The sequence below is a fragment of the Taudactylus pleione genome, unplaced genomic scaffold, assembly GCF_031769625.1.
Source record: "Taudactylus pleione unplaced genomic scaffold, aTauple2 ptg001707l, whole genome shotgun sequence".
In the NCBI taxonomy this organism is placed as follows: domain Eukaryota; kingdom Metazoa; phylum Chordata; class Amphibia; order Anura; family Myobatrachidae; genus Taudactylus; species Taudactylus pleione.
In genome coordinates, this window is record NW_028286104.1 from 58,828 (window position 1) to 84,077 (window position 25,250).

Consider the following 25,250-nt stretch of genomic DNA (forward strand, 5'->3'; position numbering starts at 1 on the left):
CTAATACGTACATTTAAAAATAGAATAAGGTGTTTTCATGGTCTTTCGTCGATATGAATAATGACAAACTAAAGTTTATATTTATACCAAGGAAAAATGGCTAGTCCAAGTCTCAATTTCTGGCTATTGCCCCTCAGTTTGGTCTGAATGGTATCTTGACATTACTGCTTCTTTGTCAGGGGCTAGTAAGTAGTAAGTTGAGTAACAATGTGTGGTAATTTCTGTTTCCTGCAGGGATGATGCAGTGTGTTGTTGCAGTAGCAGACAAAGTATTTGATGCCTTCCTAGCAGTGATGGCTGATAAGGTAAGAACTGCTTGGTATGATCTATAATTTATGTAACCCTGATTCTGTTTGGGACCTGGGTACCTGCTGTGGGACATTACATAGGCTTACATAGGTAATCTTCTCAGCAGGAGTTTCCAATCATGTGAGTTACCTGTAGGCCTTGGTGTCTCGTGTACAAAACCACAGGGTGGCTAACTGAGGAGGTCTCTCACCTTTAAATCCATTGTTTGAAATCAATTTCAAACAACAATTACACCATATACACTGGACACGTTCTCACAGCACAATTGACGTGAATCATAATTACTACAGACTCCATTTTCAGTTAATTCCTGGGACAGAAATTACATGTGATGTGTTTTCAATTCCACAATCTGAGTAGCCTGTGTGGCCTCCTTATTTAAATGATCTGAACATGGTCCCTATTTTGCACGCTGGTACAAAACAATCATGTGTAAGCTCTTACGAGCAGGGCCTCTACCCTCTTGTGCTTCTCCTTACTTTACTTTCACCTACTTCTTACCCCCCACCAGGGCACCTAACACTTGGTTGCTTACGCTCTGTTGCATATCTAGATGTTATGGTCACTTATGTATCAATGTATATTATCCATGTCCTTGTCCTATTTTTTACTGTAAGTCCGTTGTCAAATTATTTGTTTATGTACTTTGTAAGGAGCTGTGGAACACTTGTGGCACCATATAAATAAACGATAATAATAATGTGTACACTGCTCATAATGCATTATTGTAGGAGACTGAATTACGTGGAAATCATTTAACCATATAAATGCATACAGAGATTGATTGTGAATGAAGGGCACACTGCCCAATTCCTGTGATAGACAAAATAGGCAGGTTTCCAATACTGTCAAGCCAAGCTTTAGATCGCCTTAGGACACCTGCGTTATGGTTTGACAGGTGTACCGCCCCAGTCAAACTCCCATCTGCCACTGTCCTTAGACAAATTAGAAACTAATGAGGTTTACTGGATGGTCCACTGGACTTCTCTGACACAATGAGGCACAGTAAGTGTCTCTGCTGTTTGCATAGAATCCGTAAAGGTGCGTACACACTAGACGACTCGCAAAAGATGCAATGTCGTCAACAATTTCCCTTGAACTCCCCTGCACTCCCAGACAAATGATATCTTGCATAAACTGTACAATCTGACAAACAATTTGACCAATGACCTTAATCTTGTTAATGAGATTGCAGTAGGCAAGATCTGAAGATGCGATGTAAGGCCCGCGGAGACGCTCATCATTATCATGCGTAGACACTCGCGATTTGGACATCTTTGACACGATTTGCGTCGAAATCGGGCAAATCGTGCAAAATATCGTCTAGCGTGCTTGCACCGTTACAGTGGTTCTGTCAAATCTGCTTTGGTTTTTATAGTATTTCTTGCTGTGGTTTTTACCAGGTTGTACATTCTAAAGTGATAGATGAAGTTGCTTTTTTATCTTAATCCTACTTAAAACATGTTTTAATCATGTGCTTATAAACAATAAACTGTAGAAGCTTATCTCCATGTACCCCACCCAAGAACATACCGTACATATGATTTCTGTTGTAACCCCTCCCTATCAGAAATTATGATAGTACAGCCGTTAGAAAGACATTTGATGTCTGATTGGCTGTTGTGAATTGTTGCTCTTTTTCACTATGGCAGTAAATTACTCCTATGATTGCATTTTCATTTGCATGTTATAAAAACATTTCCCGGTGTTTTATTTTCTCCTTTCTATACACTTCTTTCTTAAGTAACTATTACTTTACAGCAAGTTTAGAAGTGTTCTGCAATATCCATTTGTTTTCTGTTGTAGCCTAAAACAAAGGAGAACGAGGAGGAGTTGGAGCGCCATGCTCAGTTCCTGCTTGTGAACTTCAATCACATTCATAAACGCATCAGGAGGGTAGCAGACAAGTATTTATCTGGACTGGTAGACAAGTGAGTATTAAATGCCCATTCTAGCACCCTGCACCTGTCACAACCTGTGCAGTTCCTATTTCCTGCCTGGGGTGTCACTCTCTGCTCTTGTGCATCTAGCACACTCAGCTGATACAACAAACTGCTGAGATACAAACCACAGTGTGCTAGAAGCACCAGAGCAGAGAGCGACACCCCAGGCAGGAAAGAGGAACTGCATGGGGTGTGACAGGTGCAGGGTGCTAGAATGAACACTACATGTCTTTGTGATATATTTTTATATTTGTAAGTGTTCAGTTGGGAAGTGACATGAATCAAAAGAAAAGCAATCTTTGCCCAGTTTTATTAGTAACATTGTTTAGGCATTTATAACTTTTGTTGTATGACTCTTTTGTTTGGATTATTGATTTCCAAAGTTCGCAGCATTAACGTATTGTGACAGGAAGGGGCTTACTTTTCCACCTTGTTGGGAGCCTAAAAGATTTGCTTTGGGTTTTTCAGATTCTTAAAGTTCATCATTGTTTCAATAAAACTGTGAAATATAAAAGGTTGGAATTAGTGTATAGAATTTTTAGTGTAATAAAATTATCCTGACAGCTTGGAGCTCATGTATTGACCTAAATAACCCTATATTGTTTCGGAAAAAATCCGACGCACGTTTCTCTGATGGAGCTTTTTCAAAGCAAAAAAAAAGCTCAATCAGTGAAACGTGCGTTGGCTTGTACTGGACCCACATGCTCCACTTCTGACCTATATTTATGTGTAAATAAGATCTATCTACGAGTCTAAATCAGTGAGAGGTTGATGTAGGACAATAGCATATTAAGAGGGATAGCAGCATAATGTTTTAGAGCTGTTGGTATATGTCTCATAATAGAATCCCCTGACAGGCAGTGCTACAATTACACTGCACGGGATAACAACCAGACATGTGCTGTCTAATATAAATGGTGATCGCGTACACTCACATAATTAATATAACCAAATGTAAAAGGCATATTCTAAGTGCCTAGCACTATTGGTAACACTATCCGTAGACTCTTTGAATACAGCCAGTGCTACGATTGTGTTGCACAGAGAATCTGCAACACACATGCCGCTCTAGATGTAAGAGTGCTTATTAACGCAGCCACCATATTCTAGCATAGGAGACTGTTGGAAACTCGGTGGCTGTACTAAGTAAAGAATAATATTGTTGAATAAATATGTGGATGGAATACTGAACACCTGCTATATGTATGGATGAACATACAGTATATAGAGAATAGGTAACGCATGCCGCTCTATATTTAAGGGTGCTCAGAAATGCAGGCACTACTTCCTAGCAGAGAAAGCTGTTGGAGAGACTGCGGCTGTGTTACTCAATAATATGGTTAAATATATATGTGGATGCAATACTGAATACTGGGTATATGTGTGTATGAACATATATATAGAGAATAGGTAACGCATGCCGCTCTATATTTAAGGGTGCTCATAAACGCAGCCACTGCATCCTAGCAGAGAATGCCATTGGAGACTCTGCGGCTGTGTTAAACCGCGTATCCACTTGCCGATTGAACGATTACGACATCGGTCAATCGCTCATTAATCGTGCATAAATCGGGCAGTTTAACGTCGGAAACGACCAGCGATGCGCGCTCCCGCTGGTCGTTTTCGACATCAATCATCACCTGAACATGCCGGTCAATCTGCCGATAATGACAGATTAGGCATGTTCGGGGATGAGGGAGGGTGCCTGCACCGAACGACATATCGTTCAGTGTGGGCACCTACAGGATAAGGAACGACTGAACAATTACGATATTGTAATCATTCAAACGTTTCTCAGTTGGCAAGTGGATACGCGGCATTACTTAGAGAATAATATTGTTGAATATATATGTGGATGCAATTCTGAATACTGGGTATATGTGTGTATGAACATATACAGTTCTAATAAAGGATATGAATCAAACAAATATCCAATTCTATGAAAGTAAAAAATAGGATTATATGATAATTAACATATATGGGATATGAGTGAATATATCTTGTATTAATATACAAAAACAAGTGACATATATATATATATATATATACATATATACACATACACTATATATATATATGTATATATATATATATATATATGTGTATATATATATATATATATATATATATATATAATATATATATTTATAAAGTAGAAAACAAGGGGGGGTAGCACTCACCAGTCTTCTTAAAAACATCTCTTTATTATATCTCAGTAAAAATTTTTACAACATTTCAAAATCCGACGTTTCGGTCCTGTGCATGGACCTTTGTCAAGGTTGACAAAGGTCCATGCACAGGACCGAAACGTTGGATTTTGAAATGTTGTAAAAATTTTTACTGAGATATAATAAAGAGATGTTTTTAAGAAGACTGGTGAGTGCTACCCCCCCTTTTTTTTCTACTTTTGCATGAAGGGGATTATTGTGATCCCATATGGGTGTGTCACCCCAGCAATTTATTATTGAAGACGAGAGTGTGGACCTTTTTGGATTATATATATATATATATATATATATATATGTATGTGTGTGTGCGTTTTATATATATATATATATATATATATATATATACACACACACGTATGTGTGTTTTGATGAAGGAATCTACATCAGCAACACTCGCATTATCTATCCATTTCTTCCTAAATTTGGACCAGCGAATAGTATATTTTTCTATACAAGAATATACGGAATAAGTCTGTGGCATTATAGGCAATCTGCGGTAGTTAAGAATGTATAGCTGGATCTTTATTATTATTATTATTATTATTAACAGTTTCTTATATAGTGCAGCATATTCCGTTGCGCTTTACAATTGGAACATTAATAGAACAAAACTGGGTAATAGCAGACAGATCTATATATAGGAAGGCCTTGCTCGCAAGCTTACAATATATAGATCTTTCTTATGCAATAAGAGAATCGATACATAATTACGGTGTTCAATTTATTGTTTTATAGTCATGCTAATAGTAATATAATTAAATCATTCTCCACTTACAGTTGTATAGCATCTAAACCAATGATGAACTAGTTGAATATTCTCCGCTGGTACGAGTGTTCTATACTTGCATTATGACAATAGTCCTTCTACTCACTGTTAAACCACAGGTCCATAGAAATAGAGAAGTAGTATATCATCTCTCAGTTAGATTTGTTTGTATTATTAGAAACTGTGAGCGTCTTACTGAAGGGAATTATCTAATCAAATTTTTTTTACATAGTAACCAATTATGGAATCTTCCCTCTGGAACCCTTTTAATATAAGATACTATTTTATGAATTCTCTATGTAAGAGACTCTCTGTTTCCAACACACAGGGGACTTTTAAAATCGTAAAGAATATCTGTGTTATAACTCTAACAACCTTATTTGGTGTAAGAAAGACTTATATAAGATCAAATTTGGAAACAGAATATTTTTATTGATATTCTGTGGATATTATAAAGAGATTTTTTTTCTCAAACAATATAGGGTTATTTAGGTCAAAACAGGTGCTCCAAGAAATTTATGGGTTAAAATGCAATACCCGCGGGTTATTTGACTAATAAATGAATATCTCCTGAGCTTTACTAGTGCTATAAACACGGAGGGTAATTGAATCTGCCCCATAGTGTGCAGATCTTGTATGAAGGAGATTTAAGGCCTATGGATAACGACTCCTCCGTACTTGTTCATTCCTAATGGTAAAAAGGACCATTTACACTTTTTGACCTTTTCAGTCATTCTTGGTTTATATCAAAACGTCCTACACTAGGAGGCAGCTTTTGATAATCATAATGTTTCTTACTTTTGTTTTTAGGTTTCCCCACTTACTGTGGAGTGGCACCGTTCTGAAGACAATGCTGGACATTTTGCAGACCTTGTCCCTCTCACTAAGTGCGGTATGTATAAATAAAAATTGCAAATAAACAAATGTATGTATTATAACAAGGGACATATTTGGTACCTGAAAATAATTTCTACAAAGTGGAATTGGGGGATATTTATATTATATGGGTGTAGTTTGAGACCAGATATCTCTGTTCAGAATGTATGAATTGCTTCCTTTCCCCCTGCTGCACTTGGATATGATGATATGCAGACTAATGATATTATCCGAAAAATGAATTATTGTAGTGCTTTGCTGTTGTGGTTTCAATTTTACACTGATGGCGAAAATGTTTGGGAATTTCTTTCAGGACATTCACAAGGACCAACCATATTATGACATTCCAGATGCTCCATATAGAATAACTGTACCAGACACATATGAGGCCAGAGAGGTAATAACATCTGCTATGAGCACCATGTTTTCTAAGCATCATGTACTGAACCTTAGCATACTTGTAAAAGGGGGTTATTGTCAAATTGAAATGGAATGTTCAGCAATTATATGGATGATGTCTAATAATCTCAAACGGTTCAAATTTGTCAATCAACTTGTGATTAATTACAGAGTATTGTGAAAGACTTTGCCGCTCGTTGTGGAATGATCTTGCAAGAAGCCATGAAGTGGGCACCTTCAGTAACCAAATCCCACCTGCAGGTATTCCTTTTTGAATTATATATATGATTGTGTCTCCTTCTTCCTACCGACACAGGCTGTGTGAGGGTTGTTATATTAAATTACATACGCCTTGACGTACAGTTCATACAGCATATTTATTTTAACCTGTGCATAGTAGAAACTTATTACAATAATTCGAACCATAGTAGTCCAGTGGAGCGTAGAGATCCATAGATGTTTGTGCTGCCTTAAGCACCTGTGTACTTAGAATGGGACAAGGCATAACATAATAGGTATTTGTTAAACAGATCGAAGAATCCTGCACCGGAATTTAGAAACCAAATCTTTAGAACCAACTGTAATAATCATAGATCATAAATCTGATATTTCACTGTGTTGGTGGTGCTCCCAGGGAAAAGTATACAACATACTAGTAACAAAAACCTCTAGACTAGAGCTAGATCAGAAATTTCCCTTGTTGGGGCACTCTTACTGTTATATGTAATGATATTATAATTAAAACATAACCTTTATTGTCATATAAATCTAAAATATAAGGGTTATATAGTAGACTCCAAACAGTGATTATGGGTCTCCCTTTAATTAATCAACACTCATTCCGGTGTTTTTCACTGCATGCATTGTTCCCTATTTTGTACAACCTTGCACTTTTAGCCCATGTATAAATCACTTTAAAAATAAGGCTGATATATATATATATATATAACAATGCATGCAGTGGAAAAACACTGGGCAAAGTGCAATCAATTAAATGTATGAGAATCTTGTGAATATAATTGGTTTATAGATTAAAAAACCATTCTGATATGCAGCACACATCTACTCAATTTACGTATTATTTAATACCATACCATTTTTTGATTGTTAGTTGAGTATGACCAGCGATCTTTTATAAACAGCAGAGTAATAGATAGATTCTTTACCCTATGATATATTGAAGCACAGCGTCAATTATTATGGAGCGTACACTCCCAAGGTCCTAACTGCCACAGCACTCACTGGGGGCAACGTAGCCTTAGTGATTCTTTCTGTCATGAACAGCCCAGAAATGTTGTTGACTAATATTTGTTGCCAATGAGAGTGCCCCAACAAGGGAAATTTCTGATCTAGCTCAAGTCTAGAGGTTTTTTTATTATCTAATAAATAACCAGATATTTCTATACTGAATTGTACTGCAGAGTATTGCGCCTCTTGTGTCTGGTTTATTAATTTTCCTAATAGGTAACCAGATATTTCTATACTGATGCCATGTGCTATTGTTCTTAATGCCTTATTATTTGTAATAGTAGATAGTTTGTTATAAGGATTCTCTCCAGTCTATTGACTGAGTAAAGGTATGATTTATTTCTAGCCCTAGATGTTTGGTATGTGTTGCCTGTTAAGCCATTTTATTGCTAGCTTTCTTTTGGTTGGCCAATGGAAGTATTTTCATTAATTAGTGTCCACACTTACCTGCATCTCTGTATAAGTATCATTATCTAGGCTGTAGGCCTGGCTGGAGGGTGCTGTTTTTCAAAGTGCAGTTTTTTTTTAAGTGCTTAACTGTAGCGCTATACCGTCTTTATACCGAAGATAAACAGAAGGAGAATACTGTTAAGTTCCATCTTTCAACAATCCACTCAATATAAAGGTGCATATCCACTACACGATGAAAGAACGATTGATCGATAACGACATCGTTATCATTCATTCATTATACTGTGCAGTGGATAATGGGCCTGATTCAGAGCCGCTCGTAAGCGGCCGCTCGTTCGCTCCGAGCGATGTTTGCCCAACTGCGCATGCGTACGGATTTTAATACGCATGCGTGAACCAGTCAGTGCGGCCGAAAATCGTTTGTTCGCTAAATAGCGAATGCCTGCTATTTTGAGTGACAGAATGAGGCGTATGTGGGTGGTAACAGGGGAAGGTGCTTGAAAACGGGGAGTGGAGATCCGAACGCAGGCGTGCTTAAAGGTCAAAACGGGCGTTTTAAGGGTGTGCATAATTAATACAGCAGCGTCATTGACCACGTCACTGGGTTATTTTATAGCCAGAACTGCTCGCAAAATTGTGGTAGCAAAAACCAACCACAAGAATAGCGAGCAGTTCATACCCTGGTCGATGTACTCGATTAATCTAATAAATAGCGGACATGACGTAGTTTCCCAAAAAACGACCGCAAGTTTTGTTTGCTCGTTCAGACCTAGAGGCGTGAACAGACCGCAAAGAGCGAACGGTTCATTTGAATAGCCACCCCTATTTTCAGGACGAGCGAGCGCTAATTGCGTCTAGCTCTGAATCAGGCCCAATGTTCCCACACTGAATGATATGTCGTTCAGTGCAGGCACCCTCCCTCATCCCCGAACATGCACAACCTGACGATATCGTCAGATTGGGCAGTATGTACAGGCGATGACATGGCCAACAACGACCAGCGGGATCGCACATCGCTGGTCGTTGCCGGCATTCACTGCACAATTAATGAATGATAATGATATCGTTCAGTCGTCCATTTATATCGTATAGTGGATATGCGCCTTAAGAACAAATTTGCATTAAAAATTGTTAATTCAAAATCTCATCACAACATACCTCTGCTGTCTACATATCCAGGACTGTTACAGCTGGACTCCCCTGTGTGGTCACGGCAAGAACTCAACACTTCTATTGCTATTAATAATGCTGGCCTTCTGATTTTCACATACATCCCAATGCATACCGTATTTGTGCCTTTGTCAGTTTGCCTCTCCACTTGGAAATACTGTCTTTTATCATAGCTGTCTTGCCTATCCTCACCTCACATCTTTTATCTGCTTACAGTCTACTTTATTATTCAAATTCTGCATTCTATCCCCACTTTTATTCAGCTCAATAACAAACGTGTGTTAATGTGCATACATATTTACCAACACTGTTCTTTCACTTGCATTTCTGCAAATCTCTTGCACTTTCTCTTGCATTCATATTTCATTTATATTTCCAATATTCGTCCCTCTAGTTTACTTATCAACACTATGACAAGGTTTTCTTCCACTCCCTCCTTCACTCAGTCTTTACCTAATCCTCTGTTATGCCCCCTGCTTCCACCTTTATCCTTTCCCCCTTGTCTCCTCCACCTCCTCCTCCCCTTCTCCCCCCTCCTCTGTCTGCCTACTTTCCCCTCCTCTCCCAATTCTCCACTTTCATCCTGCTCTACCCCTCTTTGTCCTACTAACCCACTACTGTTCCCCTCCTCCTACACTCCTCTCCCTGTCACTTCACCCCACTGCCATCCACAACTCCCATCCTCCCCACCTCCTACAGGTTCCCTTTCTAGCTCAGGTGCCTGCACCATCGCTACACTTTATTCATATCAATCCCGCAAATTAATATCACCTCCACGCTACAGCAACCCTAATAATCTTATTCACATCTCTCCCACGAATGCTATCCTTCTATCCTGTGCCCTCTGGAATGCCAGGTCAGTCTGTAATAAACTGGTCCCCACCCATGACATTTTCATCTTCAACTCTCTACATCTCCTAGCCATTACTGAAACCTGGATTTCACCCTCTGACACCACTTCTCCTACTGCTCTCTCCTCTGGGGGTCTCACCTTCTCCCACACACCCGGGTCTGGGTGTCACCATGGTTGTGGTGTTGGGGTCCGTCTATCCGCCAGTTATTCCTACCAGCTAGTACCATCTGAACCATTCCCTTACATTTCCCACATTTGAGGTTCATGCTATACGCCCCTTCCAACCAGTACACCTCAGAGTAGCTGTCATTTACCGTCCCCCTGGCCCTCCCTCCAAATTCCTTGACAACTTCGCTTCCTGGCTCCCTCACTTTCTCTCCTCAGACCTTCCCTCCATTATCCTAGGTGATTTTAATAGTCCAATTGACATTCCCACAGAATCCTCTGCCTCTAAACTCCTTACTCTCACATCTTCATTTGGTCTCTCCCAATGGACCTCCTCACCCTCCCATGTGAGTGGGCACTCACTTGACCTGGTCTTTACTCACCGTGGTGATATTTCTGATTACTCCAATTCCCCATTCCCCTCTCTGACCATCACTTTCTCTCTTTTAACTTATCCCTCTCTCCTTCCCTTCCTTTTACCTCCTAAGGCTACCATTACTAAGCGTAATATTGAGGCTATTGACACTGTTGCTTTTTCCTCCCTGCTGGACTCGCTTCTTTCCCCTATTCTTTCCCTCCCCTGTCCTGAACAAGCCACTTCCCTGTACAATTCCTCCCTTACTTCTGCTCTTGACTCTGTTGCTCCAGCAATAACTGCTCACCCTCGCAGATCCACACCACAACCCTGGTATTCCAAATGCACCAGATACCTGCAAAAGTGTTCATAAATTGCAGAGCGTCAGTGGAGGACATCACGCTCTAAGGCAGACTTCCTCCATTTCAAATTTATTCTCTCATCCTACAGTGCTGCCCTGTCCCTCTCCAAACAATCATATTTCAAGAACCTCATCTCCTCCCTTTCCTCAAACCCCCGTCGTCTCTTTGCTACTTTCAACTCCCTCCTCTACCCATCCCCTCCTCGCCTCCCCTCCTCACTCTCTGCCCTTGACTTTGCCACCTACTTTACATCTATCCCTTCGCGTCTCCTCTGTTACCTGTCTCCTTCTGTCTGTTCCCATCTTGCCCAACTCCTCAATCTCTCCCTATCATCTGGCACTGTCCCTTCTGCATTCAAACATGCCCTTGTCGCCCCCATTCTTAAAAAACCTACCCGTTATCCTATCGCATTCACCAACTACCGACCCATCTGTCTCCTTTCTTTTGCTTCAAACTCCTTGAGCGTATTGTTTATAACCGCCTTACCACCTTTCTTTCCTCCCACTCTCTCCTTGACACATTTCAATCTGGCTTCTGTTCTCTCCACTCCACTGAAACTGCCCTTGCGAAAGTATGCAATGACCTCCTTGCTGCCAAATCCAAGGACCACTACTCTCTGCTCATTCTCCTTGACCTCTCTGCTGCATTTGACATTGTAGGCAACCCTTTCCTCCTGCAAATCCTTCACTCTCTTGGTCTACATGGCACTGCCCTCTCCAGGCTGTCCTCCTACCTCTCTGATCGTTCCTTCTCTGCCTCCTCTCATGACTCCTTTCCCCCCCCACTTCCACTACCAGTAGGAGTTTCCCAAGGTTCTGTTCTTGGCCCTTTGCTATTCTCCCTATATGTTCTCTTTAGGTGAACTCATCAACTCTTTTGACCTCCAATATCATCTCTATGCTGATGATACTCAAATCTACCTTTCCACCCCTGACCTCTCCCCCCTCTCTCCTCATCCATTTCTCCAACTGTCTCTCTGCTATCTCTTCCTGGATGTCTCAGCGCTTTCTTAAACTTAACATGTCTAAAGGAGCGTACACACGTAACAATTTTTTGAACGATTTAACTATAACGACGTCGTTATCGTTCAATTGTTCAAAAAAATCGTTCAGTTTCTGCGTTATAACGATGAACGAAAATCGTTCAAGCGCGCTCCCATTTGTAGTTCATTTCAGACTGTCCAACATAACGATTTTCATTAAGGGAAGGAACATTTTTCGTTCATCGTTGTAAAAATCGTTTATTACACTTCAAAAAATAGTTCACTTTTTCAAGGGAAAATCTGACAGATAATCTGACAGAAAATCATTGGTTCCAAAATTAAGTGTGTATGCACTTGAAGACTGAGCTGATCATCTTCCCACCCGCTTCCATTACCTCACTTCCCACTATTTCATTATCTATTGATGGCACAACTGTCTCCTCTAGCCCCAAAGTGCGCTTTATCCTAGACTCCTCCCTCTCCTTTAAACCACACATTCAACACCTCTTGCTGTCCTGCCGTTTCCATCTCAAAAATATTTCCAGGATTAGACCCTTCCTCTTCCTGAATGCTACTAAAACACTCATCCACTCGTTGGTCATCTCCAGATTGGACTACTGTAACCTTGTCCTAGCTGGCCTCCCAGTCTCCCACCTCTCTCCACTACAATCGGTTCTCAATGCTGCTGCTCGCTCTCATCCCTACCAGACTCGCCACCTCTCTACAGATCTTCAAACGGGCCCTCAAGACCCATTACTTCATCAAGGCCTTCCATGCTCTTTCCTCCCTGTCTACCCCATCTGTGTCACGCCTGTCTGTCTACCCCGTCCCTTTAGAATGTAAATTCTCACGAGCAGGGACCTCTTCCCCCATGTACTTCTCTTTACACTTTCTTCTACTCCTTACTGTCCACAAGGGCACCTAACAGTTGACTGATAACTCCCTGCTGCTTATTGTGAGTGTTTTAATCACTATTGCAGCATTGTATATAAATCATGTCCTTGTCCTGCACTGTAATGTACTGTAAGTTACTTGTTCACTTATTAGTTTATGTACTCTGTAAGGCGCTGCGGTACACTTGTGGTGCTATATAAATAAAGGATAATAATAATTACAGAGAGCCCCCACAGTAGCCCTGTGCAGGAGCTAGTATAAGAGAAGAAGTCCTGCTGTATGTGGAGTGCAGCAGGGACAAGAAGAACCAAATTGTGGAAGTAGTCTCGGTGGCAGATTTAAACCATCCCAGATTTAGTGGACCAAGGTGGAGAGGGGGCTGCTCTCCCCCTCTTCCCTGACAGACCAAAGCTAAAACACACAACTTCCTTTGAGTACAGTCGCAGAAGTACAAACATGGACCAGGGTGATTCACTTGTAAAATAAGTAAAACCAACTGACTGTCCAGGAGATCTTATGACACTTATGGGCGACCTCCCAACCGATTTATTTCTTGGAAACAACCTTGAACAAGGGATGAATATGGACTTTTTTTAGTTCCGTGTTCGGTTCTCCCATCGGCAGCAGTGATTTAGACAGACAACCTCTTTAGAAGGATAGATATGTCTCCCCCTAAATCTTCCAGACCACAGTTTCCTAGTGGTAGCTCACAGGTTAAGAATCTGCAAACATTGATGGCTATTTTACTAAAGTGAGCATTTCGACTCTGCTGCTATTCAGTTACTGAGTTCACGTTTTGAGTATCGCATGATTCATGTGAGGTGAGCATGCCAGAGAGCCGACATGTGGGTGTGGGGAATGCCAGCTCACCCCAGTGAGTGGTGAGCCAACAGTGATCAACAGGAAATGCAAATGGAAGTGGTTGGGCACCCTCCCTCATCCCCGTACTTGCAAAACCTGACTATAACGTCCGGTTGCCCTGCAAGTATGGATGATGAAAGACATAGTTAACGATCCGCGGGAACGGGCATCATTAAAGATGCCTTGCATACACACTGGACGATATTGAACGCGATGAATGATAACTATATTGTTATTGTTCATATCGTCCAACTTATCGTCTAGCGTGTATGCAGCATAAGCTGTGTACACTTTACTCATCCTAAGTGACTACAGCATTATCTGCCTGTTGTTCTTTGTAGCGTTGTTTATTTTTATGTAAAATAAACATGTAGCTGTTTGGTTTGTTGACACGACCCCTGTTGTTAGGACTTCTGCTCTGCCAGGTGCCTAATATCATAGAGGAAGTAATTTATCTGCTCCTTGTCGGTAGTGGGTGAACATTGTAAGCAAGTGACTCGCTGGCTGCATTTTTTTCTTACTGTACAGCTGACTGTAATATTATAGTATAGACTAGAGCCTGTTTTCTCCAATCTAGTTTCAGCACAGCAGGGTGAAGTAGTTCTGTTACACTTTGGATATATTTTTTAATATGAAAAACGGGTGATTTTCAAGACATTATACAAACATGGGAGGTGCATACAAAAATATGCGAAATCTCCTTGTATGGTAATTGTGTGGGTTTTGTAAATACATTTCATGACATGAGGGAAAAATGGCTAAAACAGCGCATCCACAAGAACACCATTACTGCAGGTAATTGAATTAACTCCTTAGTGGAGTCAGAGCCAGGGAGGAGAGGGGCGAACCCCCTCCCCCAAATCTCCCTTATTTTGACAATGCGTGGATAGTGGTGAAAAATTTCCTGCCACAACATACATTGTTAGGAGTGGGAACATGACTTATTCACGGTTCATGATAAGGAAATCAACCTGGACTGGTTAAAGGCAGCATTGTGTAGTACACTGCATTGAAAGAGCGGAGATGTTTTGTATATTTACCAGCTTTTTAAAAAACTATTGATAAGCAATAAACATTACTATTCATAAAGATCCTGCTCTATTCCTGCAAGATTGCTATACCTGATGTATTTCTGTGATGTAGAGATTAGAGTTTAACACTCATCCCTCGGCTGTCTCAGTTCAGCACCCTGAATCAATGTCCTGCCCACTAACCAGCTATCTCGATTCAAATGAAACATTCTGTAGGATCCAGGCACATTCACAAGCAAAGAGGTGCGGCAGCGGCTACACAAACCACCATGAATCAAGTGGTTCCAGATGTTGCTGAAGGGAGACTGGTGGTGGCCACTAGACTCCTACAACTCTACAACCGGGGACACCAAGGTTATGTGCAGTTGACACTTAGAGGGGTATTCAATATGAAACGTTAACTTCACTGTCGAAGTTAACGTTTCATATCGGAGTTTTTACCTGCGTTAAAGTATCGGGCGCGCTCCCGCTTATCCCCGTATTCAATATAAAATTAACGAAAACGGGAAACTCCGAAGTTGGATTTGCGTAAAGTTACGAATTTTTCCTTAAAAAAATTGTAAGACCCCCCTAAAGTTGTAAAAACATGGGGGATCACTATGGGTACCCCCGTATTAGCCTTTAAATGAAAGTCGGGGATTTAAATAGCCGCAGCAGGTGTTTTTTTCCCGACATTGAAGAAGTGATGCAGAAGAGCACTTAGGTTATTTTTTTCGTTTTTTTAAGTGGTCCCATCAAATTTGGGGTACATGAAAATGGGTACTAGCATATTTTTATGTCCCTAAAGTAAGTTTTAAAAAATTCTGCATTGTGCACCTGCCGCTATAATTCTATTCTAGAAAACATCTGCCGCATACTTGCAGAATAGCCCTGAACCTATTTCCCTATTGTTTAACAATTTTTTTTTTCACCCCAATTTTTTAATTAATTTTTTGGGGTGTCCCTATTTTTTTTTTTAAACGTTTTTTGACACAGTTCTTTTTTAAATGTAATTCCCAGGGGTGCAGGCTATGTTTTTTAAGCCTGCACCCCTAAACCCCAATTCTGCACTTTTTTTCGACACCTATTCAATGGTGAAAAGTTATCCCCGTTTTTTATCAAAGACTTTTCAAAACTGCGATAAGTCTTTGAAATTGAATACGGTGTAAAAGTAAAACCTGCGATAATGACGTCATACCTCCGGTATTAACGCAAACACGATGTTATCGCTCCCATATTGAATACCCCTGTTAAAGTCAAGTAGCACCAGTGAGAGTGGTTGGTAACGGGATTGCAACAGACACTGAGTCACCCCAAGAAAAGTTTGCAACCCACCCTCCCCAACACAGTGGCAAAGTATGCCTATCCGTTACAGAATTTATTTTACCAAGTCATTGGAAAGAGATATTTAATCGCCCTTTATGACCAACTCCATTTCTCTCTCTACAGTGAGGATATATTTTCTATGTTTAGTCCTGATTGCCTGTTACGTGGATGTCTGTAATTTTCATCTGTAAGATATTCCAATAGAATGACACAGGTTTTTGTTTCACAGCTTTGATTTGGTGGTATTATAACTATTTAAACCATGTATTTGCAATAATTAGTGCATGAACAATGGCTTGAATGTAGATCATACACCTTTTGGTGTACTATATATGTTTACCACAAATTTTATTGTATTGATTTTATGTTAAAACTTATATTTAAGATATGCAGAATCTTTTTTCTATGGGATTCAAAATGGGATTTTAACTAGGATCTCCTGCATGTCTCTCGTTGTCGCTCAGTACTTTTAATCATGGAGTTTAACCTTCTCCTATCTATGCTAATTAATATATTAGATGTTTAAACAAGTAAAGCAATTTTACAAGGCAATGATTGGTGTGTGATGTGAGAACTGCTCTCTAATCCTGACCTATAGGAATACCTGAACAAGCTCCAGAACTGGATGTCTGGTCTATCTCAGCACACAGGCCTTGCTATGGCCACTGAAAGCATATTGCATTTCGCTGGTTATAACAGGCAGAACACAACGCTAGGGGTGAGTAACAATCTTTTTCTGGCTTACAGCAATCACTTTATGCATTGGCTACTGTAGAATGATATTAATGTTAGTCTAACTAAAGTGTTTTTCTTTTCTGTTTACTATTTTATATATTGTTTTCTATAGTGCGTTCACATACATTTTAGATACCATACGCTGGCCATTTTGATATTCAAGGTGAACTAGCACTTTCCGCTTACAGAGTAATGTGTTAAATTCTCTGGAGTAACTTCATAGTGCATGCGATTGTCACTTTTTCAGCAGTTCGCTATAAAGATATTCACCATATACTTTTTATTGAAAACTATTAGTGTAATTTGCTGGCCATTAGAAGGCACTGCCCCATCATAATTTAAAGACCTATTAATAAAACAAACCAATATTTATAATAAATCCTTAGCAACAATCTTGCATTGATTTAAAATGTTGATGCATGTGCAATATGTATTGTAGTTGTACATCCGTCTTCCTGTACAAAATAGATTTCTTGTTTGATTTGAATACTTAAGCTCCGTACACACGGAGCGAATTAACGATCAGACAATGATAAGACGATCGTTGTCTGATCGTCCTGCATGTGCTGGATCAAACATCCAGCACATGCAGCAACCCCCCCAACTACTATAACGTCCCTATAGTAAACAGGCTAACATGGTCGATATCGATCATGTTGGCCTGCATGCACGGGCGATGGTCGATATCATTCATATAGTCCTGTTTAATCGTACCGTGTGTACGCCGCATTAGAGTTTTGTAGTTTAGTCTATTTGCAGGTACTCTTATTGATACACAAAACATTTATTATCATGTCATTGTCAGATAGTTCTTGTTATTGACACCACTTCTTGTTTTTTTGTGGTCGGTTGTTTTTCTCCTGATAGATATAGATATACAATAAAATATAAACTACAATATGTTATGTGATGTCTCCTTTACATAATGTTTAGTCTTAAAATGTAGTGTTTTGTGTACAGCAACATCAGGGGATGGAGAGACTTTAGGTTGGTGGTGCAGGCTAGTGTGCTGATACATGATAAATAACACCTTTAACTGCACATATGGCGTTTCCACTATATTAGAAGTTCTCATTTTACTCTTTTCCTTTTTACTTAATCTATGTATAAGAAAATGTAGGTAAAGCAAACCTTTCATTTTTAATTATGGAGGAGAGAAGCTAGTCCCTTACTGTTATCATAGTCTCAGAGCCATAGTGGCATACACTGGTGCATGTACTGTGATGTGCTTCGTTACATGTTAGCACGGCAACTTGTTCATCATTTGTTTGTGTTTGTTATTGTTTATTTATTTTCACCTTGTGTCATTTCACTAATGTAACACCATTACATTTTCTCCCATTTCCTGCACTGATGATGTGATCTCATTATCCATGTGTTCCTGTTGCCCTTGCCATGCATTGTCTGTTGTTGCCCTTCCCTCCAGTCTCCAGCTTCCCCTGTCCAGGTTTGTTCTAACACTCACCATTAGCCACTCAACCTGTCCTCGTTTCTCAGCCAAGGCAGTTCTCTTTTCTTGGTATTCTCTACCAGTTTTCATCTGCTGGAGCCTTAATTCACTGTCTTGGAGTGGTGAACAGCATTCTGCTTTATTGCACCTTGGGAGATGCATGGGTCACACTTTGTGGGGGCTCTTCTGGGGGCGTTCTATTAATCCTTTCTGTCTTGTTGCAGGCGTAGTCAGAGAGCAGATCGTTGGGGGCTACAGCTTTTGTGTACTAAAATACCACTCATAACCACATGTGTATGGAACACCATTGAGCTAGGATATTACATTTTTCTTTATTAAACTACATTTACAAAAATAATTGGACATTTACAAAAAACTAGTGCAACCAAAAAAAGTTATTGTAGCAACCAATCAGAAGTTGTCGTTTTTCTTGTTTGTTTTTGGGAATGAAATCAAACTCCTGATTGGTTCTTAAGGACATCACCACATTTTTCACTCTACAGTCGTTTTCATGTTCTAGTGACAATAAAACAACCACTAAACTGTACATCTTGTCCATTACTCTATGCAGATTTTGTTAAATTACATATAACGCTGTCGCTAACTTTGTGTCTTTTAGTTTATGTTCTGAGCTTTGGCTGTATAAAATGCCAATATAATGATTCCAACTATTTGAATAAATAATTGGTAGGGGGTTTTCAGAGAGTATAGCCCCCTGCGACACTTCTCTCTGCTCAAAGCCAGTTTTACTGTCTGCATTTTGATGAAAACTTTGCTGTAACATAGAGCAGGCAAACACTTAATATCACTTCGTATTTTTAAATGTTTCACTTCATGCTCCTTACAGGCAACTCAGTTAACAGAGCGCCCAGCCTGTGTCAAAAAGGATTATTCCAATTTCATGGCATCTCTGAACCTCCGTAACCGCTATGCTGGAGAGGTAAGACGCTCCCTGGGTATGGTCACTCATGACAAACCAAATTTCACCACTGATTGGGATCCATTTATAACCTGCCATGAGGTCTTGTTAGAAAGTGGTGTATTGGAATATGTTCATTGGTCAAAATGTGCCGTAATCATGTTTATAACATAGGAAATTGACAAAAACTACAATCTCTTTGTAATAAAGTATATCTTGGTATATCTGCAGTTTGCATACATTAGCTCACATACTAATATAGGAATATTACTTTATTTATTTTGCTCACATGATGTCTGAAATTTCGGAATGAAGACAATTAGTTGCATAAACATGGACATTTCTTCGTCCCTTTTAAGGTTTGACCAGTAAGCCTGTTAGAGCCGCCATACAACTGCCTCACTCTGTATAATCACATTTTACATTTGTTGCTTTAAAACTGGTATAACGTGCATACTCTTTATTTCCTTGTTTTATATTATTACTTATTGTGTGTTTCCTGCCTTATTTATTCAATTATTTATGTTGGCTGGTCAGGCTTTAGTGTTTTGGTTGGTTTATTATAATTCCATAAATTAACTTTCAAAATTATATGTTTCCATTAAGTTCTTAAAGTCAAACTATCATCAAAATAATAATGTATTCAATTATTATAAGCTCAAACATTCTGGGAGTCTGTCTATGACTTTTTGAATGTTTGCTTTCCGCTTCTGTCCCTCACTTGGGTAGGGCAAATTCAATATTACATGCTATTAAAGCAGGGCTTGACAAATTTTTCTAAAATCTAAGAGCGAGGATGAAAGTGTAGGAGCCAGATCACTGTCCCCCCAAAAAAATTACTGGAGTGTTTGAGGAGCAAAGCTCTGTGTGTTATGTAACTGTTATACACACTATACTAGTCCACAAAATGGTCGCAGTTGAATGGATATAGTAACATGGAGGCCCCCTCACTGCTGAGCTCAGCTCCCCTGCTCCACCCCCCACCCTCCAGTAATAACGGAACCACATTTCATATAAAACAATGGTGCCAGAAAGTACAAGAGAACCCCCCTCCCCTCGTGGTCACACCACTATCCCTCTGAAGCCACGCCGCAATCCCTGGCCACGCATAGACCCTATTACCGGGGAGATCTATGCAGCCAGAGATAGGCGACAGTAGACAGCCGGGACATTATTATTATTTTCTACTTCAGGGTCCATAGGGTATCCACAGGATACCTTGGGGTATAGGTGTGACGTCAGTCGCAGGGCACCAAAGAGTTAAGCTTTCAGCCTCCCAGGATGCACTAGGTCCCCCTCCTATACCCCGCCCCCGGGCCAAGGCACCTCAGTTTAGTTTGGTGCCCGGCCGGAGTCGGGTGCACCTGTTGGAGTGGGGGCTAGAAGAGCCCCTGAAGCTTTTTCTTCATGCAGCTGTGGCTGCACATCTGGATGAACAGCATGGACAGTCAGTCCTGACGTCCATGCTGTCTTCCCTACACCCCGCCGGTACCAGAACGCCGGTACTGATCCGGGGATGCTGGTGGGCGTCTGGGGTCACAGCTAGCGGTGACCCCAGATGCTCCGGACCATGGCCGGATTCAAGGGGGACAGAGGTAAGCAGCGGGGTCCCGCGGTGGGTCCCCGCTGATCACATGGTCCTAAGTCCCCAGGCAGGGGGCTCCCTGGGGACTGGCTGCAGCGTGGAGCCAGGCGACCAACCTGCGCTTCCACTACCCCCTGGGACAGCGGACCGCAGCAGAGCGGTAGCGCTGCGGCGTCCCAGGGGTTAAATGCATGCCAGGGGAGCGCGCCTTCCCTGTCTCACAGCCGGCGCCTCCCCCGCTGCACACAGCCCTCTCTGCACTGTGCTGACTGGTCCTGTGTCAGCGCTCCTCCCCCAGGCCAGCTTCTCTCTGCTCCTCGGCGGCCATCTTCTCTGCAACGCATGGTGAACGCTGCTGGAAGTCTGGAAGGAAGCATCGTGGTCTGGGTCCCCCCGCATACCTCTCCTCCGCTGTGGCTCAGGTCTGTGTATGCAGCGCTGTGTCCTACCAGGCCCTGTGTCTGTGTAGTTGAGTGATCAGCGCTGTTAGTGCAGGAATTGTTATTTCTCTGCATTGTATGTGACTGTGCTAGCGCTGCCTGTAACTTTTCTTCTCTAAACTGTCAGCTTTATTACTGTCCCTGTTCTTTCTGCTAAAGCCCTTGCGGTGCGGTGCTGCAGGGTGGTCTCTCGCCTATTTAATACTTAATTGGTGAGAGAGGTCACATACGTGGTGCCATCATGTCTGAAAGTGATTTTCCCCTCCGGCTACAGTGTACCACGTGCAAAGTACCGTTAGCGGAGGGGGAGGGTAGCGCGGAGGGCCTTTGCCGGCAGTGTTTGTCCATGGCGCGGCCTATTACGGTTACAGCACCGGTACAGGAGCCGCCCTGGGCTTGTTTCGCTCAGGCGTTAACAGCTTTAGTGGGCCAGTTAGCTCCGCAGCCCGCGTTTACTCCGATGGGTTTGTCCCAGCAGTCTGTGGTGTCGTCACCCATGCAGGGGTTCCCACGACAATTGGTGGTACCCCACAGTCTCCCTATTTCCCCGCTCCCGGGTTCTCAGGAGCCAGCGTGGGTTAACTCCCTGACGAGTTCTGTACAGCACTTGTCGGATGTGTTGCAAGGGGAGTCTGTGATGCGGCCTCATAAAAGGCCGGTGGCGTCTCTGTCCGCTCCTTATGAGGATGACGAAGGGACGTCTGATGATGGGGAGATTCTGGATCCTTACGATCAGGAACCTTTCCATACTAAGGACGCTGATGCTAAGTCCAAAGTATATATTCCTGGACTTATTCGGGCGGTCCGCACAGCCTTGGTGATTGAGGACGAAGTTCCCCCAGCGGCTAAATCTAAGTATGCCTTTTTCAAAGATGTGAAGGGCGATGCCACAGTCTTTCCTCTTTCGGGTCAGTTGGTGGACCATTTAGAGGAGGCGTGGAAACAACCTGGCAAAAGATACCAGCCGCAGAGACGCCTGGCGGTGGCTTATCCGTTCGCGGATAATTATTTTGCTAAGTGTGAATCCCCTCCACAGGTGGATTCTCACGTGACCCGTCTTGTCCGTAGTGCCACATTGCCGATGCCATCCATGTCCTCCCTTAAGGATGCTACGGACCGCAAGGTAGAAATCTGCCTGAAGTCCGCTTATTCCCTTGCAGGGGGGGCAGCACGGCCAGCTATGGCCATTTGCTGGGTTGCCAGAGCGATGGAGCGCTGGGCGGATTCATTAGAGGCTTCTTTTGAATCCGACTGTCCGGCCGAACAGGCGGAGTTGATTGGCAATCTCCGTGATTCGGCCACCTACATCAACGAGGCGGCTCTAGACATTAGTACTCTGGTGTCTAGAATTTCTTCAGCAGCGGTAGCTGCTCGTCGCACCTTGTGGCTGCGATCCTGGAAGGCGGACGCAGATCCAAGAAAGGTCTGGAAGCGTTGCCGTTTACCGGAGAAGTTCTCTTCGGTCCGGATCTGGATAAGATTGTGGCCACGCTGGCGGCAGCCAAATCTGCTTGTCTCCCGTCGGCCGCTGCTCCTTCTGGTTCTGGACCATCGTCCTTTCGGTCATCTAGGGCCCAGGGCAGGCCCAAACCACAGTCGTTTCCTCGACAGGCTGGCCCTAAGAAATCGGTCAAGCCCCGGAAACAGGCATGGAGTACCAGACGTCCGGCCCCCAAGCCAGATGACAAGCCTGCGGCCTGACGGTCCGGGTCTCCCCTTGGGGGATCCCAGGGTGGGAGGCCGCCTGCTGCAGTTCTCCCGGTGTTGGTTGTTCACTACGACAGACACTTGGGTTCTGGAGGTGGTCTCTCACGGGTACGCCCTCTCCTTCCGGCACAGACCCCCGGCTCGATTCTTCACCACGGGTCTACCATCAGACCGGAACAAGGCTACGGAGCTGCGGAAGGTATTGCACACTATGCTCCAGGCTGGAGTTATAGTGCCTGTTCCATTCTCCCAGAGGGGCCAGGGTTTCTATTCAAATCTATTTTTGGTACAGAAACCCAATGGGTCATATCGTCCGATTCTCAACCTCAAAGCACTCAACAAGTCTTTGCGGGTCCCGAAGTTTCGGATGGAGACCCTACGGTCCATCATTCTGGCGCTGGAACCTGGGGACTACATGGTGTCATTGGACATACAGGACGCTATGGCGGTCATGGCGGCTTCTCTGCGGCTGCAAGGAGTCCGCATGTTGCCATACTTGGACGACCTGTTATTGGTGGCAGGATCTCCAGAGCTCCTGTTACACCACTTGGACCTGACCATTGCACTGCTGCAACGGCACGGCTGGCTAATCAACTGGCAGAAGTCCACTCTAATCCCGTCTCGGAGGATTCTGCATCTTGGAGCCTTATTGGACTCGGGACAGCAAAGGATCTTCGTGACGGAGGACAAGATCTCTGCTTTACAGTCAAGGGTGCGCAGTTGTCTGCACAGCCGCCGGGTGTCCTTACACTCGGCGATGAGGTTACTGGGCTCCATGGTGTCGGTGTTCGACATGGTGGAATACGCCCAGTTTCACTCCAGACCTCTGCAGCACCTGATCCTGTCCAAGTGGAACGGGCTGCCTCAGTCTCTGAAGTTCCAGACGATTGTGCTCACCCAGGAGGTTCGCCTGTCCCTTGCGTGGTGGTTAAAGACGACCCACCTCAACAAGGGACGTCCGTTCTGGGTTCCAAATTGGGTCCTGTTGACAACGGACGCCAGTCTTCGGGGCTGGGGAGCAGTTTCGGGTCCACACTTGTTCCAGGGCAGGTGGACACCGACAGAAGCGGAGCTTCCAATAAATATCTTGGAACTCTGTGCGGTCTTCAATGCTCTCCTGCAGGCACAGCGGTTTCTCCAGGGTCACCCGGTGCAGGTCCAGTCGGACAATGCTACCACCGTGGTCTACATAAACAGGCAAGGAGGAACTCGCAGTCGGGCGGCTCTCGTAGAGGTCTCTCGGATCCTGGTTTGGGCGGAGCGCAATCTTCCGGCCATATCAGCGGTCTTCATCCCGGGAGTGCTAAATTGGGAGGCGGACTTTCTAAGTCGCCAGGACGTTCATCCAGGGGAATGGTCCCTGCACCCGGACGTTTTTCAACTACTGGTGGACAGGTGGGGTCTTCCAGAAATCGACCTCATGGCGTCCCGGCACAACAACAAGTTGCCGGTGTACGGGTCTCGCACAAGAGACGAAGGGGCGTCTCTGGTGGATGCTCTGTCCGTCCGGTGGACGTTCAGGTTCGCATACCTGTTCCCTCCGGTCTCCCTTCTTCCACGGGTAATCCGGAAATTCAAACAGGAAGGAGGGACGCTCCTGTTGATAGCTCCCGCGTGGCCCAGACGGCACTGGTTCTCAGACCTTCAGGGTCTGTCCGTGGACAGTCCTCTGCGGTTGCCGCTACGACCGGACCTTCTGTCTCAGGGTCCTTGTCTTCACCCGGACCTGACTCGGCTGTCTTTGGCGGCGTGGCTGTTGAGACGGCCATGCTGAGGTCCTGGGGGTTTTCCAGCTCTGTGGTGCGTACCATGTTACGAGCTCGGAAACCGTCTTCCGCGAGGATATACCATCGCGTGTGGCATACGTTCTTCCAGTGGTGTCGACCGAGAGGTTATGCACCGCGGGAGTTTCGTCTGTCTCGGATTCTCGCCTTCCTGCAAGCGGGACTAGATCATGGGCTTCGCCTTGCTTCTTTGAAGGTACAGGTTTCGGCCCTATCTGTCTGGTTTCACCGTAGGATTGCTACAATCCCGGATGTGCGCACCTTTATGCAAGGTGTTCTCCGTATTCAGCCGCCCTTTGTTCCACCTGTGGCGCCTTGGGATTTGGCTGTGGTCCTGAGGGCTCTCCAAGGACCGCCGTTTGAACCACTGGGCTCAGTGGATATTAAATGGCTAACAGCTAAGACTGTTTTCCTTCTGGCCGTTGCTTCAGCCAGACGTGTTTCTGAGTTAGGGGCTCTTTCTTGTAGACCC

General features: G+C 43.1%; 1 protein-coding gene across 1 annotated transcript in view; it reads left to right on the plus strand.

The window, feature by feature from the left end:
* The window catches only part of LOC148439556 (phosphatidylinositol 4-kinase alpha), a gene marked incomplete at its 5' end in the record, with an annotated part of 130,583 nt that overhangs the window by 58,784 nt on the left and 46,549 nt on the right, over nt 1–25,250 (plus strand). The window contains 8 exons of the mRNA XM_088464591.1: nt 235–305; nt 2,116–2,240; nt 6,057–6,138; nt 6,436–6,519; nt 6,693–6,782; nt 16,757–16,876; nt 18,320–18,340; nt 19,191–19,283. Of these exons, the coding sequence (XP_088320717.1) occupies nt 235–305; nt 2,116–2,240; nt 6,057–6,138; nt 6,436–6,519; nt 6,693–6,782; nt 16,757–16,876; nt 18,320–18,340; nt 19,191–19,283 (686 nt within the window). The remainder of the gene's footprint in view (nt 1–234; nt 306–2,115; nt 2,241–6,056; nt 6,139–6,435; nt 6,520–6,692; nt 6,783–16,756; nt 16,877–18,319; nt 18,341–19,190; nt 19,284–25,250) is intronic.